Source organism: Mobula hypostoma, chromosome 4 (assembly GCF_963921235.1).
Source record: "Mobula hypostoma chromosome 4, sMobHyp1.1, whole genome shotgun sequence".
NCBI classification, from domain to species: domain Eukaryota; kingdom Metazoa; phylum Chordata; class Chondrichthyes; order Myliobatiformes; family Myliobatidae; genus Mobula; species Mobula hypostoma.
Window position 1 is genome coordinate 198,303,189 of NC_086100.1, and position 15,630 is coordinate 198,318,818.

The window sequence follows — 15,630 nt, forward strand, 5'->3', positions numbered from 1 at the left end:
AGCAAACACGCCATCTCAAAATAAACCAGCACCAAAACAATCTATGCAATGCACCAAACCAGAACTAATAATGATGACAACACCTAAACAGTGCAGGTGGATGCGGGACTTCTCCTTCGCTTTGCACCGTCGCGCTGAGCCTTCTGTCACGTGGCTGCGCGCTGATTGGCCGCGACGGGCAGGGGTCAGGGGTCGGAGTGGAGAGGAGAGGAAGATGGCGGCTCCCATGAGCGAGGTGTTCTCGTTCTGCACCGATCCCAAAGCGGCGGAGTCCCGGCTGGAGGTTCGGGAGGTGGGCGCAAAGGTGAGGAGTTGGGGGAGGGAGGGAGGAAGGGAAGGTAGGTGAGGGGTCAGGGAGACGAAGGGAGGGACGGTGAGGAGTCGGGGGCTGGGTAAATTTGTTGGGGTGAAGGAGGCGAGGTAAAGTGATTGGGAGGAGGGGTCTAGGGAGATGGGGAAGAGTGGGAGAATTTTAGTGGGGAAGCGGAGAGGGGAGAAAAACGTTTTGGTCGAGGTCAGTGGGTGGGCGGAGATAGGAAAAAGTGAGGTGGAATTGGGGGAGAGGGAAGGGTCAGGTGACGGGTTGGTTAAGTGCGGATGAAGGTGAATGTAGAAATGGGGGAGAGAGTAGGGGGTCTTGGGGAGACTGGGCGTTTGTGGAACCAGGAGGGAAGTTGCGGTTTCAAGGAAGAGGTGGAGGAGTGGGGAAAGGGGTTGAGAGAGGGAGAGGAATGCGGGGGAAGTCAGTGGTTTCTAGGGAAGAGGGACAGGGAGGTCATAAAGACAAGTGTTGATTCAAGGAGAAGAGCGGGCATTCAGGGATATTAGAGAGTGAAAGGGTGAGTGGAGTCAAAGGGAGAGAGAGAGAGGTGTGGAAGGACTGGTTAAAGGAGGACAGAGGTAAGGAAGAAAGTCAGATAGGAGATGGAAGGGGTAGAAGCTGAAAGGAGTCAGGAGGAGGGAGACAGGGTCAGGGGTGAGTGTTAGCATGTGTTTGGTTGGTCAAAGGTGAGAAAAGACAGTCGGTGGTTACAGATAAAGTCAGGGAAACATGGGAATATAGGGAATGTACATGGAGAATAAAAGCTGAGGAGAGTATGTGGCTGGGAATGTGACCAGAGAAAGGTGTGAATGGGGGAGGGTGGGGGGGGGAACATCTCTGACAAATTACTCAAAGAAAAAATACGCTGAATTTAATTGAGATGTGTGATGTAAAGCATCCTAGTAGAATTTATTGTGTTACTGACCGTGTTTGGTTCCACACATTTAACCTGCAATTTTGTGCTAGTCATCAAGGGTCTACTCGGCATGTTGATCAGGCTTTTACAGGTGCTCAGTTTATGTTTATGATAAGACTGATCCATTTTTGCACTCTGTTGTGTCTAAGGGAAAGGGACTCTTTGCCACTAAGGTTATAAGGAAAGGGGAGACAATCTTTGTGGAGCAGCCCTTGGTTTCTGCCCAGTTTCTCTGGAATGCCTTGTACAAATACAAAGGTAAGGAAACAAGCCTGGACTGGTTGATATCTTGGTTGTCTCTTGAGCTGACAATCTTGGGCGTTACAGTCGCGTAGAAATGATGAGGGTTCAATTCCCGCCACTGTCAGTAAGGACTTTTCCCCATAAACATGAATTTCCTCCCAGATTCCAAAGACCTACAGGTTAGGGTAGTAAATTTTGCACATGCAATGTTGGTACCAGAAGCATGGCGACAACTTACAGGCTGCCTGAGTATAATCCTTGAAATGTGGATGTGCGATGGTGTGAACGGAGCTTCACTCTATATCTGACCCTGGGACTGTGTGATGGGACAGTATGGAGGAAGCTTCACTCTGTGTCTGACCCCGGGAGTGTGTGATGGGACGGTGTAGAGGGAGCTTCACTCTGTGTCTGACCCTGGGAGTGTGTGATGGGACAGTGTGGAGGGAGCTTCACTCTGTGTCTGACCCCGGGAATGTGTGATGGGACAGTGTAGAGGGAGCTTCACTCTGTGTCTGACCCCGGGAGTGTGTGATGGGACAGTGTAGAGGGAGCTTCACTCTGTGTCTGACCCCGGGAATGTGTGATGGGACAGTGTAGAGGGAGCTTCACTCTGTGTCTGACCCTTTTTTTTATTATTTTTTATACAAAATTCTTTATTACAAATGTCGGTGCTATACAATATTTACAAACCCAGTGACTAACATTTACTACACTACAAGCAGACAATACATCTTAAACCAATATATTGCCATCCTCATCAATGATGGCATTTACACCCCGCGGAGCCCAACGGTCCCGGAACACCTCTACGGTCGCCGTGGACTGTGCGTATTCCTTTTCAATGTTCACCCGGGCACGAACATACCCCCGAAACATAGCCAGGCAGTCCGCCCGGGGAGAACCTCCTGCCACCCTTTTCCAGGAGCCACGGATGGCAATTTTCGCCAGCCCCAGGAGCAAGTTGACAAGGACATCCTCATCCCTCTGTGCCCCCCTCCTTACTGGATGACCATATATAAATAGGGTGGGACTGAAATGCAACCAGAAGGCGAGAAGCAGCCCACGCAAAAACGCGAAAAGGGGCTGCAGCCTCACACACTCCGTGTACATGTGGTACACGGTCTCCTCCAGCCCGCAGAAGTGACACGCGGCTGGGAGATCCGTGTACAGACTAAAGAACTTATTGCAGGGCACCGCTTTATGCAGCACCCTCCAGCCGAGATCCCCAAGGTGCATGGGGAGGACTCCCTTGTAAAGGGACTTCCATTGGGGACCCCCCTCACCTCCAGGTGGAAAGACCGACCGCCATGGCGTGTCGGGACGGTGGACAAAGGCTAGGAAGTGGAGGGTGTGGAGCAGCAGCCCATAAAGGTACCTCCTGCCTGCATCCCTGAATGGGATTGTGGGTGTCGATGAAAGACGGCTCAAGTTGTGTGGATTTGTCTCTCGGGTAAGGCTGCGGGGCCTGGGCCCGACGAGCAGCTCAGCTTGAGTCGATCCACACACTTGAGCCGCACCGACATCCGCTGAGGCAGGGCAAGGGTCGGCCAGGACCCCGCCCTCTGCCAGAGGAGGGGATTCCCGGCCTGAGGCAACCATGTTCCAGACTCTCAGTAGGTCCTGATAGAAGCCGGGCAGCCTCTGCAAAGCAGCACGGCTGACACCTGCCGGTGGTAGCTGCATATCTTCGTGAAGGCAGCAGCCCCTCCGGAGGAAGAAAGTCGCCAACACGTGCCACCTGGGAGGGCGCTCGGCGTACAGGAATCTCTGCAGAGTCCTGAGGCGGAGAGCCGCCAGTCGTGTGCGTACACACACCAGCGACTGTCCGCCCTCTCCTACTGGGAGACTCAGAACCGCTGCAGAGACCCAGTGTTTCCTGTTTCCCCAGAAGAAGTCCACCAGCTTCCTCTGCATTCTCGCCACAAAAGGGGCAGGGGGGGCCAAGGTGACCATCCGGTACCACAACATGGAGGCCACCAGCTGGTTTATGACCACCACCCTGCCTCGATAGGAAAGCACCCTGAGAAGGCCTGACCAGCGCCCTAGCCGGGCCATGACCTTTGTCTCCAGGTCCTGCCAGTTCGCCAGCCAGGTCTCCCCAGAAGGACTCAGGTAGACTCCCAGATAGAGAAGACGTCTGGTGCTCCACTCAAAAGCTCTCATCTCCTCCGGCAGGGAGTCCACCTGCCACTGGCCTACTAAGAGTCCGGAACATTTCGCCCAGTTGATCCTGGCGGAGGATGCCGCCGAGAAAACATCTTGGCACTCGCGCATCCTCCGCAGGTCACAGGGGTCTGTCATCATGAGGAGTACGTCATCGGCGTAGGCCGAGAGGACGACCCTCATGTCCGGTTCGCGCAGAACCAGACCTGTCAGCCTTCGCCGAAGAAGGCCGAGGAATGGCTTGACACAGATCTCATACAGTTGACCGGACATGGGGCACCCTTGACGCACTCCTCTTCGGAAGTGGATAGGTCCTGTCAGTGATCCGTTGATCTTAACTAGGCACTCTGCGGCAGAGTACAGGAGCCGAACTCGGGCCACAAAGTGTGGTCCGAGCCCAAAAGCCTGCAGGGTGCCCAGCAGGAAACTGTGGTCCACCCGGTCAAACGCCTTCTCCTGGTCAAGAGAAAGAAACGCTGCCGGGGTCCCAGTCTCCTGGAGCAGGTGGATCAGGTCCCGTACTAGGTGGACATTGTCCTGGATGGAGCGGCCCGGGACCGTGTAAGATTGGTCAGGATGGACCACCTGTCCAATTACCGAACCCAGACGGTTGGCCATTGCCCGGGCGAAGATCTTGTAGTCCGCGCACAAGAGGGAGACCGGCCGCCAGTTCTTTAGCAGGCGGAGGTCTCCCTTCTTGGGCAGTAGGACCACAACAGCTCTTCGCCATGAGAGGGGCATTTCTCCGGTGGCTAGGCTCTCCCCTAGGACAAGGCTGTAATCATCCCCCAGGACATCCCAAAAAGCCTGATAAAACTCAACACTCAGTCCATCCAAACCAGGGGACTTGCCCCTCCGGAGTTGCCGAAGGGCAGTGGACAGCTCCTCCCGAGTCAGGGGGGCATCCAGACGCACTGCATCCTCTAGACTGACCTTAGGCAAATCCTTCCAGACCTCATTGCACGCCTCCGCATTTGACGGATCAGGCGAGAATAAGGACCGATAGAATGAACGGACCTCGTTGTTAATTCCATCAGGGTCCGTGATGGAGGAGCCATCGGCAGCCAGCAATTCCACTAGCTGCTTTTGAACTCCCCGCCACCTCTCCAACGAGTAGAAGAAGGGTGAGCCACGGTCCAAATCCTGCAGCATTTGGATCCGTGACCTCACGTCCGCACCTCGGGACTGCTGAAGCTGCAAGTCCCTTAGTGCGTCCTTCTTCTCCTGGTATTCCTGCCACAGCTGCTGGTCTCCAGTGGTCGGACCGAGGCGGGACTCCAGGTCAAGCAACGCTCTCTCAAGCCGCTCAATCTCAGAGCCCCGCCCTTTGGTCGACCCCCTAGTGTACTCCCGACATAAAAACCGGATGTGGGCTTTGCCCACATCCCACCATAGCCGTAGGGAGCAGAACTCTCTCCGCCTCTCCTTCCAGGAGACCCAGAACGCTCGGAACGAATCCCGGAAACGGCTGTCCTCCAGCAGCCGGTTGTTAAAATGCCAATACCCGGATCCCACCCGAGGGTGTAGTGGAATAAATTCCATCCACACAAGGTGATGATCCGAGCACGACACTGGCCGCATGGAGGACGCCGACACGCGGGAGGCGTAGGCCCGAGAGATGTAAATGCGGTCTATCCTGGAACCTCCTCTAGACCTTCTCGAGAAGGCGCTAGAGTTGGGGTGAAAATTCCGCCAGCTGTCCACCAAGTCAAAGGAGCCGACTAGCTCCTTTAACTTTTTTGCTGATGCTGGGTCGCGTTGGAGGCCCGAACGGTCCTCCGCCTCGAGGGTACAATTGAAGTCTCCCCCGAGGATGACGCAATCCCCAGGATCGATGGAGCTCAGCAGGGTGGACAGCTGACAGAATAGGCGCGTCTGCATCACACCGCGCCTGGGAGCGTACACATTGATAAAATGCAAAGGTACGCCATCCAGGCGCACAACCAGGTGGAGCAGACGGCCGGGCACAACGTCTTGGACCCTTTCAATTACTGGCTGGAAGGTCGGGGCCAACAGGATCGCCACCCCGCTAGAAATGGAGCTGAGGTGGCTCATGTAGACCCCGCCCTGCCACTCCAGGAGCCAAGCAGACTCGTCCCCAGGGATGGTATGGGTTTCCTGCAGGAAACTCACCGTATACCGCCCATCCCTGAGGACTGAGAGATTGTTATGCCTGCGAAGAGGACCCCTGCTGCCGTTTACATTGAGACTAGCTATGGTAAGCTTCATGGCGGGAGCACACTAGGTCTCAGCAGCTGCGCCCATTTCGGTGAGAGCGGAGGCGCCTTCCACCACACTGTCCGGAAAGAAAGCAAGGATACCTTTTGCTTTCCGGGCTCGAGCGGTACCAGCAACACCCTGTGACCCACCATCCCCCGTAGGAGCGAGGCTGCTTCTCCCTCTGATGTCCCTTACTAGGTCATCCAGGAAAGATTTTAGTTGCCGTCTGTCGTTCCCCACCACCGCATTCCTCTTTCCCTTTCCCTTTCGTCTGAGGATGACTCGCAGGGACCTCACCAGCCTCGGCATGCTGGGCCAGCGAAGCGAGGCTAGCTGAGGCCGGTGCTTGGCACCCTCAGAGGTGAGAATGAAATGCTTAATTTCCTCTACAGGTATCAATGGGGATTTCTCAGGAGGGGTGAGGATGTCCATTGTTTCACTATCGAAAGAGTCCCCCTCCAACCCGTCACTGCAGACAGAATCCCCATCGGCCTCCCCGCGTGTTCCAATAGATGGCTGCGCCTGTGACCCACACCGCGCAGCGGGCACCTCGCTCTTACCTGCCTGCTCCACCGTCGCATCAGCCTCATCCACATTTGCGACAGTGGAGAGACAATCCCCAGGGACTCCCTGCAAGTCATTTATTGCTGGGGTCGATGTGCACAGAATATCGTCCTCCCTAGGGGGCAGGCATAGAGGGGAACCCGGCACCTTTGGTCCAAGGGATTCATAAGCCGCCTGGTGCTGAGAATGAGAGAGCTTTGCCTCGTCTCCTCTTACACTATTCGGTACACTGGCCTCCAGAGAGGCGCTGACTTGTAGGTCCTGGGTGGAGGCCTCCAGGGCTGCCTCATTTGTGCAAACAGGCCTATCACAAGCTTTTTGCACAACCACACCATCTACCCCAGGACTGGTGGCTACATCTGAGGACTCAGGTTTAGAACCAACCCCTACCCGGATTCCCACCCCTTCCTGGGACTCCCCCGCATCTACATCCCCTGCCCTCTTGCGGGAACGTTCCCTTCTCCTCTTCACGCTGGAGGAGCACACAGGTGCAGGCTTCACCGATGGGGCGGCGCCTTCTGTTTCCATCGCCCCGTCTGCTTGCGCACCTCCCCGAGCCCCACGCTCCACTTCAGACGAAATGGGTGTGAGCTCTGCGGCCTCAAAGGCCCGCTTCTTACTATGTTTGGATTTCCCCTTTGCCGTCTTACTCCGCACAGACTCCACCCCGTCCCCCACCTGAACTACAGGGAGAGGAGCAGGGACCGACCCAACCGTAGAAGTAGGGACAGGGGTAGGGGTAGGGGCAGGGTGAGGGGCTGGGGCAGGATCACGGGCGGGGGCAGGGTCAGATGCAGGCGCAGGCGCACGCGCAGGAGTAGGATCAGGGGCAGAGGTAGCTGCGGCACTGGTGCCCGAAGTGGGCTCCCTCGAGTTCCGGGCGGCAGGACAGTCCCTCCGAAAGTGCCCCACCTCCCTGCACGCATGGCACCGTGGGCGCTCGGAGCTCCAGTACACCTGATAATCTACTCCCTCGTGCCGGACAGTAAAGCGGCCCTCAACATCGTCCTCCCTTTCCAGCTGCATGAAAACCTGACACCGGAAAGAGATTACGGTGCGGAGGGTGCGTCTCTTAAATTTGTGTCGGATGGCAGTGATCTCTGACCTTACTTGCCCTAAACGGGCCAGTGGGGGAAGCAAGTCCTCATTTGGAATGAAAGGCTTAACATGCCCAAGCACGATACGTTGCGTGGGGGCCGTTACCAGCTCCATAGGTAAAAAGATGTTGTCCACCGTGACTCCCCTGCTTAGGGCCCGGTGCACTAGCTCTTCATTCACCAGATAGAACACCGCCTTTCCGAACTCCTTCTCGGTGGCCAGAATACCACCTTTCCCCACAAGGTCCTCCATTGCCTCCGTACACTTTTCTAGTGTCATTCCAGGGCGCAAAATACATTGCACCCCACGTTCCACCTTCACCGACCGAAACAGGGCGTTGTCCGAGGCCGGGGAGGCAGCCGCCCTTGCGTAACTCCCCGAAGGCCCGCGACTCCCTGGAGACCGGTCCGGCATGCTGGCGCTCTTTCCAGTCCGAGAATCCTACAGCGCTGTCGATTAGAAGTCCTGGAGCGAAACGAGTAACTGGCCGGGAAAGTTTGCAGTCGACAGTTCCTCGCTGGCTCGGTGCCAGGAAAGGCTCCGTCGGACTTGCAGAGACCCAGGCCGGGAGAGGCCAAAACGTCCTTCCAGATGCTCCGGCACCGGCACCGACACCGGACGAAAAATCAGGAAAACAATGGAGGAGGAACGTTGCCCCGATGTCAATGGGGGGAAAACGACGGCGTTTGCCTCCGGTTTTGGAGCGAACCGGCTTACTGGCGAGTTGCCAGCGGCCGCAGCTGGGAGCTACGCAGTAAGCAGCCGCCAACAAACCCAGTCCAAACCGGCAGCAAAAACTCCACACCGAGCTTCCACGCCAACGCCGTCACTCACTCAGTTGTCCAAGAGACTTTTAGAGCCACCTCCAAAGTATTCCACGAACTTTATCCAGTAGTTTTCCTTCGATTTCTCCCAGCTCAGTCAGCACAGCTCCTCTCTGTGTCTGACCCTGGGAGTGTGTGATGGGATAGTGTACAGGGAACTTCACTCTGTGTCTGACCCCGGGAGTGTGTGATGGGACGGTGTAGAGGGAGCGTCTGACCCTTTTTTTTTTACAAAATAACTTTATTACAAATTCATTGCTACAATATATACAAACCAGTGACTGGCACGATTACTACACTACAAATAGACAATACACATTAAACTAAAATGTTTCCATCTCTGTCAATGATGGCACTAACCCCGCCGAGGAGCCCAATGGTCCTGGAACGCCTCTATGGTCACCGTGGACAGCACATGCTCCTTCTCAATATTTACCCGGGCATGAACAAACCCCTTAAACATTGCCAGGCAGTCTGCCTGGGCAGATCCCTCCACCACCCATTTCCATGACCCACGAATGGCTGTTTTCGCCAGCCCCGGGAGCAAGTTGACAAGGACATCCTCATCCCTCCATGCCCCCCTCCTTACTGGATGACCGTTTATAAATAGGGTGGGACTGAAATGCAACCAGAAGGCGAGAAGCAGCCCACCTAGATGCACAGAAAAGGGCTGCAGCCTCACGCACTCCATGTTCGTGTGGTACACGGTCTCCTCCAGCCCGCAGAAATGACATGAGGCTGGGAGATCCGTGTACAAACTAAAGGACTTATTGCAGGGCACCACTCTATGCAACAGCCTCCACCCTAGATCCCCCAGGTGCATGGAAAGAACTCTCTCATAAAGGAACTTCCATTGGGGAACCCCCTCACCTCCAGGTGGAAGGACAGCCTGCCATGGTGTGTCGGGACAGTGGACAAGGGCTAGGAAGTGGAGGGTGTGGAGCAGCAGCCCATGCAGGTACCTCCTATTTGCATCCCTGAATGGGTTTGTGGGTGTCAATGAGAGATGGGTCAAGTTGTGTTGGCTCGGCTCTCGGATAAGATAGCTGGGCCTGGGCCTGACAAACAGCTGCCGCGGTGCAGAGGTGAGCCCAGCCGGAATGGTTCCACGCACCTGAGCCGCACCAACATCCATTGAGATAGGGCAAGAGTCAGCCAGAACTCTGCCCTCTGCCAGAGGAGGGGATTCCTGGCCTGAGGCAACCATGCTCCAGACTCTCAGTAGGTCCTGATAGAAGCCGGGCAGACTCTGCAAAGCAGCACGGCTGACGCCCGCCGGTGATAGCCGCATCTCTTCGTGAAGACCGCAGCCCCTCTGGAGGAAGAAAGTCGCCAACACATGCCACCTGGGAGGGTGCTCGGCGTACAGGAACCTCCGCAGGTTCGTGAGGCAGAGAGCCGCCAGTTGCTTACGGACACACACCAGCAACTGTCCGCCCTCTCCCTCTGCGAGACTCAGGACCGCTGCGGAGACCCAGTGTTTCCTGTTACCCCAGAAGAAGTTCACTGACTTCCTCTGCATTCTCACGACAAAGGGGGCAGGAGGAGCCAAGGTGACCATCCGGTACCACAACATGGAGGCCACTGGCTGGTTTATGACCACCACCTTGCTTCGATAGGAAAGCACCCGGAGAAGCCCTGACCAGCGCCCCAGCCAGGGCATGACTTTCGTCTCCAGGTCCTGACAGTTTGCCAGCCAGGTCTCCCCAGAAGGACTCAGGTAGACCCCCAGATAGAGGAGATGTCTGGTGCTCCACTCAGAAGCTCTCATCTTCTCTGACAGAGAGTCCACCTGCCACTGACCTACTAAGACTCCGGAACATTTTGCCCAGTTGATCCTAGCGGAGGACACTGCTGAAAAACTTCTTGGCACTCGCGCATCCTCCGCAGGTCACTGGGATCTGTCATCATGAGGAGTACATCATCGACGTAGGCCGAGAGGACGACCTCCATGTCCGGTTCATGCAGAACCAGACCCGTCAGCCTTCGCCGAAGAAGGCTCAGGAATGGCTCAACACAGATCGCATACAATTGACTGGACATGGGGCACCCTGAGGTACTCCTCTTCTGAAGGGAATGGGTGCTGTCAGTGATCCATTGATCTTAACAAGGCACTCTGCGGCACCAGGAAACTGGTCTACCTGGTCAAATGCCTTCTCCTGGTCAAGAGAGAGAAGCGCTGCCGGGGACCCAGTCTCGTGGAGCAGGTGGATCAGATCCTGTAGATGGGCATTGTCCTGAGTGCACTGGCCCAGGACTGTGTAAGATTGGTCAGGATGGATCACCTGTCTCAGTACTGAGCCAAGATGGTTAGCCATTGCCAAGGCGAAGATCTTGTAGTCCGCACACAAGAGGGAGACCGGGTGCCAGTTCTTTAGCAGGCGGAAGTCTCCCTTCTTGGGCAGTAGGCCCACGACAGCTCTCTGCCATGAGAGTGTCATTTCCCCTGTGTCTAGGCTCTCCCCTAGGACAAGGCTGTAGTCATCCCCCAGGACATCCCAGAAAGCCTGTGATAAAACTCTACACTCAGTCCATCTAAGCCGGGGAACTTACCCGTCCAGAGTTGCTGAAGGGCAGTGGACAGCTCCTCCTGAGTCAGGGGAGCGTCCAGCCGCACTACGTCCTCAGGGCTGACCTTAGGCAAATCTTTCCAGACCTCATTGCACGTCTCTGCATTTGACGAGTCTGATGAGAATAAGGACCGATAGAATGAGCGGACCTCTTTATTGATTTCATCAAAGTCCATGATGGAGGAGCCATCAGCAGCCAGTAACTCCACGAGCTGCTTTTGGACTCCCCGCCACTTCTCCAACGAGCAGAAGGGTGACCCATGGTCCAAATCCTACAGCATTTGGATCAGTGACCTCACGTACGCACGGAACTGTTGGAGCTGCAGATTCCCTCGCAAGTCCTCCTTCTCCTGGTATTCCTGCCATAGCTGTAGGTCCCCAGCGGTCGGATCAAGATGGGACTCTAGGTCAAGCTGCTCAATCTCAGAGCAGCGCCTCTTTGTCGACCCCCTAGTGTACTCCCGACATAAAAACCAGATGTGGGCTTTGCCCCCATCCCGGTATAGCCAGAGGGAGCAGAAATCTCCCCGTCTCTTTCTCTCCAAGTGACCCAGAACGCTTGGAACGAATCCCGGAATCAGCTGTCCTCCAGTAGCCAGTTGTTAAAATGGCAGTACCCGGATCCCACCCAAGCGTGCAGAGGAATAAATTCCATCCACACGAGGTGGTGGTCCAAGCACAACACCAGCCACATGGAAAGGTATACAGGCAGTCTATCCGGGAACCTCCCTCTCTAGACCTCGAAAAGGCACTCAAGTTGGGGTGAAGATTCCGCCAGGAGTCCACCAACTTAAAAGACCCGCCGAGCTCCTTCAACTTCTTTGCCGATGCTGGGTGGCGCTGGAGACCAGAGCGGCCCTCCACCTGGAGAGTACAGTTGAAGTCTCCCCAGAGGATGACGCTGTGCTGAGCTCAGCAGAGTGGACAGCTGGCAGAAGAGGTGCGTCTGCATCACCCTGCATGTACACATTGATAAAATGCACAGGTACACCATCCAGGCACGGCCAGGTGGAGTGGACAACCGGGCACAACACCTTGGACTCTTACAATTTCCAGCTGGAACGTCGGGGCCAACAGGGTCACCATCCCACTAGAGTTCGAGCTGAGGTGGCTCATGTAGACCCCGCCCTGCCACTCCAGGAGTGAAGTGATCTCGTCCCCAGGGATGGTATGGGTTTCCTGCAGGAAACTCACCGCATATCTGCCATGCCTGAAGACTGAGAGATTGTTAAATCTGCGGAGGGAATCCCTGCTACCAGTTACATTTAGACTAGCTACGGTGAGCTTCATGTCGGGAGTACACTAGGCCTCAGCACTGGTACCCTTCCCAGTGAGAGCGGAGGCACCCTCAACCACACTTTCCCGAGAAAGCAAGAAGGTTCTTTGCTTTCCAGGCCGAAGCGGTGCCAACGCCACCCTGTAACCCACCATCTCCCGAAGGAGTGAGGCTGCTTCCCACTCCAATGTCCCTCACTAGGTCATCCAGGAAGGATTTCAGCTGTTCCCTGTTGTTCCCAGACACAGCATTCCTCTTCCCCTTCCCCTTCCATCTGAGGATGACACGCAAGGATTTAACCAGCCTTGGCATGCTAGACGAGCGAAGCGAGGCTAGTTTCGGCCGATGCTTTGCGCCCTCAGAGGTGAGAATGAACTCTCTGAGCTCCTCCACAGGTATCAACGGGGATTTCTCAGGAGGGGTGAGGATGTCCATTGTCTCGCTATCAAAAGAATCTCCCTCCACTACGAATAGATCCCCCACCTTCCTCCCTGTGTGTTCTAATAGAATGCTGTACTTGTAACCCACACTGTGCAGCGGGTACCTCACTCATACCTGCCTGCTCCACTGTCGTATCAACCTTATCCACAGTTACGACAATGGAGGGATAATCTCCAGGAGCTCCCTGCGAGCCATGAGTTGATGGGGTCAGCAAGCAGAGTACATCACCCTCCCCAGGAGACAGGTACGAGGGGACCCCAGCAACTCAGGTCCTAGGGATCCATTGGCAGCCTGATGCTGCGAGTGAGAGAGGCTAGTCTCCACTCTGCTTACATTATTTGATACACTTGCCTCCATGGAGGCTCTAACTACTCAGTCCTGGGTGTAGGGCTCCAGAGCTGTCTCAGTTGCACAAGCAGGGCTAGTACCACCTTTCTGCACAAACACTCCACCTGCCACAGGACAGGAGGCCACATCTGGGGATTCAGGTTTAGAACCGAGCTGCAACCGGATTCCCACCCCTTCCAGGGACTCCCCCGCACCTACATTCCCTGCCCTCTTGGGGGAAGATCCCCTTTTCCTCTTTGAGCTGTATCACCGATACAGCGGCACTCTCTGCTTCCATCGCCTTCCCCGAGCCTCTTGCTGCACCTCGGGGCAAGTGGGCGAGAGCTCTGTGTTCTCGGGGGCCAACATCTTAGGGTGTTTGGATTTCTTCTTCACTTTCTTGCCCCACGCAGGCTCCACCCATCCCCTGCCGGAACCTTCCTGCACGTAGCCTCAAGATCTCCCACCCGACCACGGGCAGGAGCAGGGGCTGAAACATACGTAGGATAAGGGACAGGAGTAAGGGTAGTGGCAGGCGCAGGAATAGGAACAGGAGCAGAGGCAGCTGGGGCACTGGTGCCAGAAGTGAACTCCCTAGGGTTTCGGGTGTTGGAACAGTCCCTCCGAAAGTGCCCCACCTCCCTGTAGCATGGCACCATGGGCGCTCAGAGCTCCAATACACCTGATATTCTACCCCCTCGTGCCAGACAGTAAACCGGCCCTCAACATCGTCCTCCCATGCCAGCTGCTTGAACACCTGGCGCCAGAAAGAGATTACGTTGCGGAGGGTGCATCTCTTAAATTTGTGCCTTATAGCAGTTATCCCTGACCTTACTTGTCCCAAGCGGGTTAGATGGGGAAGCAGGATCTCTTTGGGGATGAAAGGCTTGACATGACCGAGGACAGTTCGTTGCGTGGGAGCTGTCACCAGCTCCATCTGTAAAAAGATGTCTTCCACTGTGATCCCCCTCCTGAGAGCCCGGTGCACTAACTCATCATTCCCCAGATAAAACACTTCCTTCCCGAACTCTTTCTCAGAGGCCAAAATACTGCCTTCCCCAGCCAAGTCCTCCATGGCCTCCGCACATTGTTCTAGAGTTATTCCAGGATGCAAAATACATTGCACCCGCGCTCATCTTCCACCGACTGAGACAGGGCATTGTCCAAGGCTGGAGAGGCAGCCGCCTTTGCATAGCTCCCCGGAGGCCTGCGGCTCCTTGGAGACCAGTCCCGCATGCTGGCACTATGTCCAAATCGAGAAATATACGGCGGTACCTGTTAATAGAGTCCTGAAGCGAGTAGAGTAACTGGACGGAAAAGTTTGTGCTCTGTAATACCTTGCTGGCTCGGCGCCAGAAATTCCAATGCCAGGAATGGCTCTGTCAATCCTGAAGAACTCCCAGGCCATGAGAGGTTGAGACGTCTCAAAAAATGCTCCCGCTCCTACACCAAACGAGAATCATGACAACAAAGGAGGAGGGGTGTTGTCCCGATCTTAGTGGAGGAACAATGGCGTTTGTCTCCTTGTTTTCGGAGCGAATGGCTTCCTGGCAAATTGCCAATGGCCGCAGCTGGGAGCTACGTAATTAGCAGCCACCAACAAACCCAGTCCAAACTGGCAGAAAAACTCTGAAGTCTCCACACTAAAACAACCAGTCACTAAAATTTCCAAGAAACCCTTCGAATCCCCTCCAAAGTGTCTCACGAACTTTATGCAACAGTTTTTCCTCGATTTCTCCCATTTCATTCAGAATAGCTTTGCTCTGTGTCTGACCCTGGGACTGTGTGATGAGACAATGTAGAGGGAGTTTCACTCTGTGCCTGACCCCAGGAGTGTGTGATGGGATAGTGTGAAGGGAGCTTCACTCTGTGTCTGATCCTGGGAGTGTGTAATGGGACAGTGTAGAGGGAGCTTCACTCTGTGCCTGAGCCCGGGAATGTGTGATGGGACAGTGCAGAGGGAGCTTCACTCTGTGTCTGACCCCGGGAGTGTGTGATGGGACAGTGGAGAGGGAGCTTCACTCTGTGTCTGACCCCGGGAGTGTGTGATGGGACAGTGTAGAGGGAGCTTCACTCTGTGTCTGACCCCGGGAGTGTGTGATGGGACAGTGTAGAGGGAGCTTCACTCTGTGTCTGACCCCGGGAGTGTGTGATGGGACAGTGTAGAGGGAGCTTCACTCTGTGTCTGACCCCGGGACTGTGTGATGGGACAGTGGAGAGGGAGCTTCACTGTGTCCGATCCCGGGAGTATGTGATGGGACAATGTGGAGGGTGTTTCACTCTGTGTCTGACCCCGGGAGTGTGTGATGGAGGGAGCTTCGCTGCGTCTTCATCTGTTTGAATTTCTCTGCAGCCTGTGATCACTGTATGAGGTCTCTGGAGACAGCCGAGGAGAACAGTCAAAGATTGTCAGGAAATCCCAGCCTGATCCTTCCCCACCCGGAGCAGTGCACGGTCCAGAAGGAGCTATTTGACACTTGTCCGATGTGCCTGGTAAGGCTCAGAATTAGAATAATAAGACCGTAAGATACAGGAGCAGAAGTAGGCCATTCGGCCCATCGAGTCTGCTCCACCATTCAATCATGGGCTGATCCAATTCTTCCAGTTATCCCCACTCCCCTGCTTTCACCCCATACCCTTTGATGCCCTGACTAATCAAGAACCTA

The 15,630-nt window shown here is 55.4% G+C and overlaps 1 protein-coding gene across 1 annotated transcript in view; it reads left to right on the plus strand.

Moving 5' to 3' along the window:
* Positions 1-210: 210 nt before the first annotated feature.
* The window catches only part of smyd5 (SMYD family member 5), a 47,573-nt gene continuing 32,153 nt past the window's right edge, over positions 211-15,630 (plus strand). Inside the window, exons 1-3 of the mRNA XM_063047178.1 lie at positions 211-304; positions 1,388-1,496; positions 15,318-15,457. Of these exons, the coding sequence (XP_062903248.1) occupies positions 215-304; positions 1,388-1,496; positions 15,318-15,457 (339 nt within the window). The 5' untranslated portion in view covers positions 211-214. The remainder of the gene's footprint in view (positions 305-1,387; positions 1,497-15,317; positions 15,458-15,630) is intronic.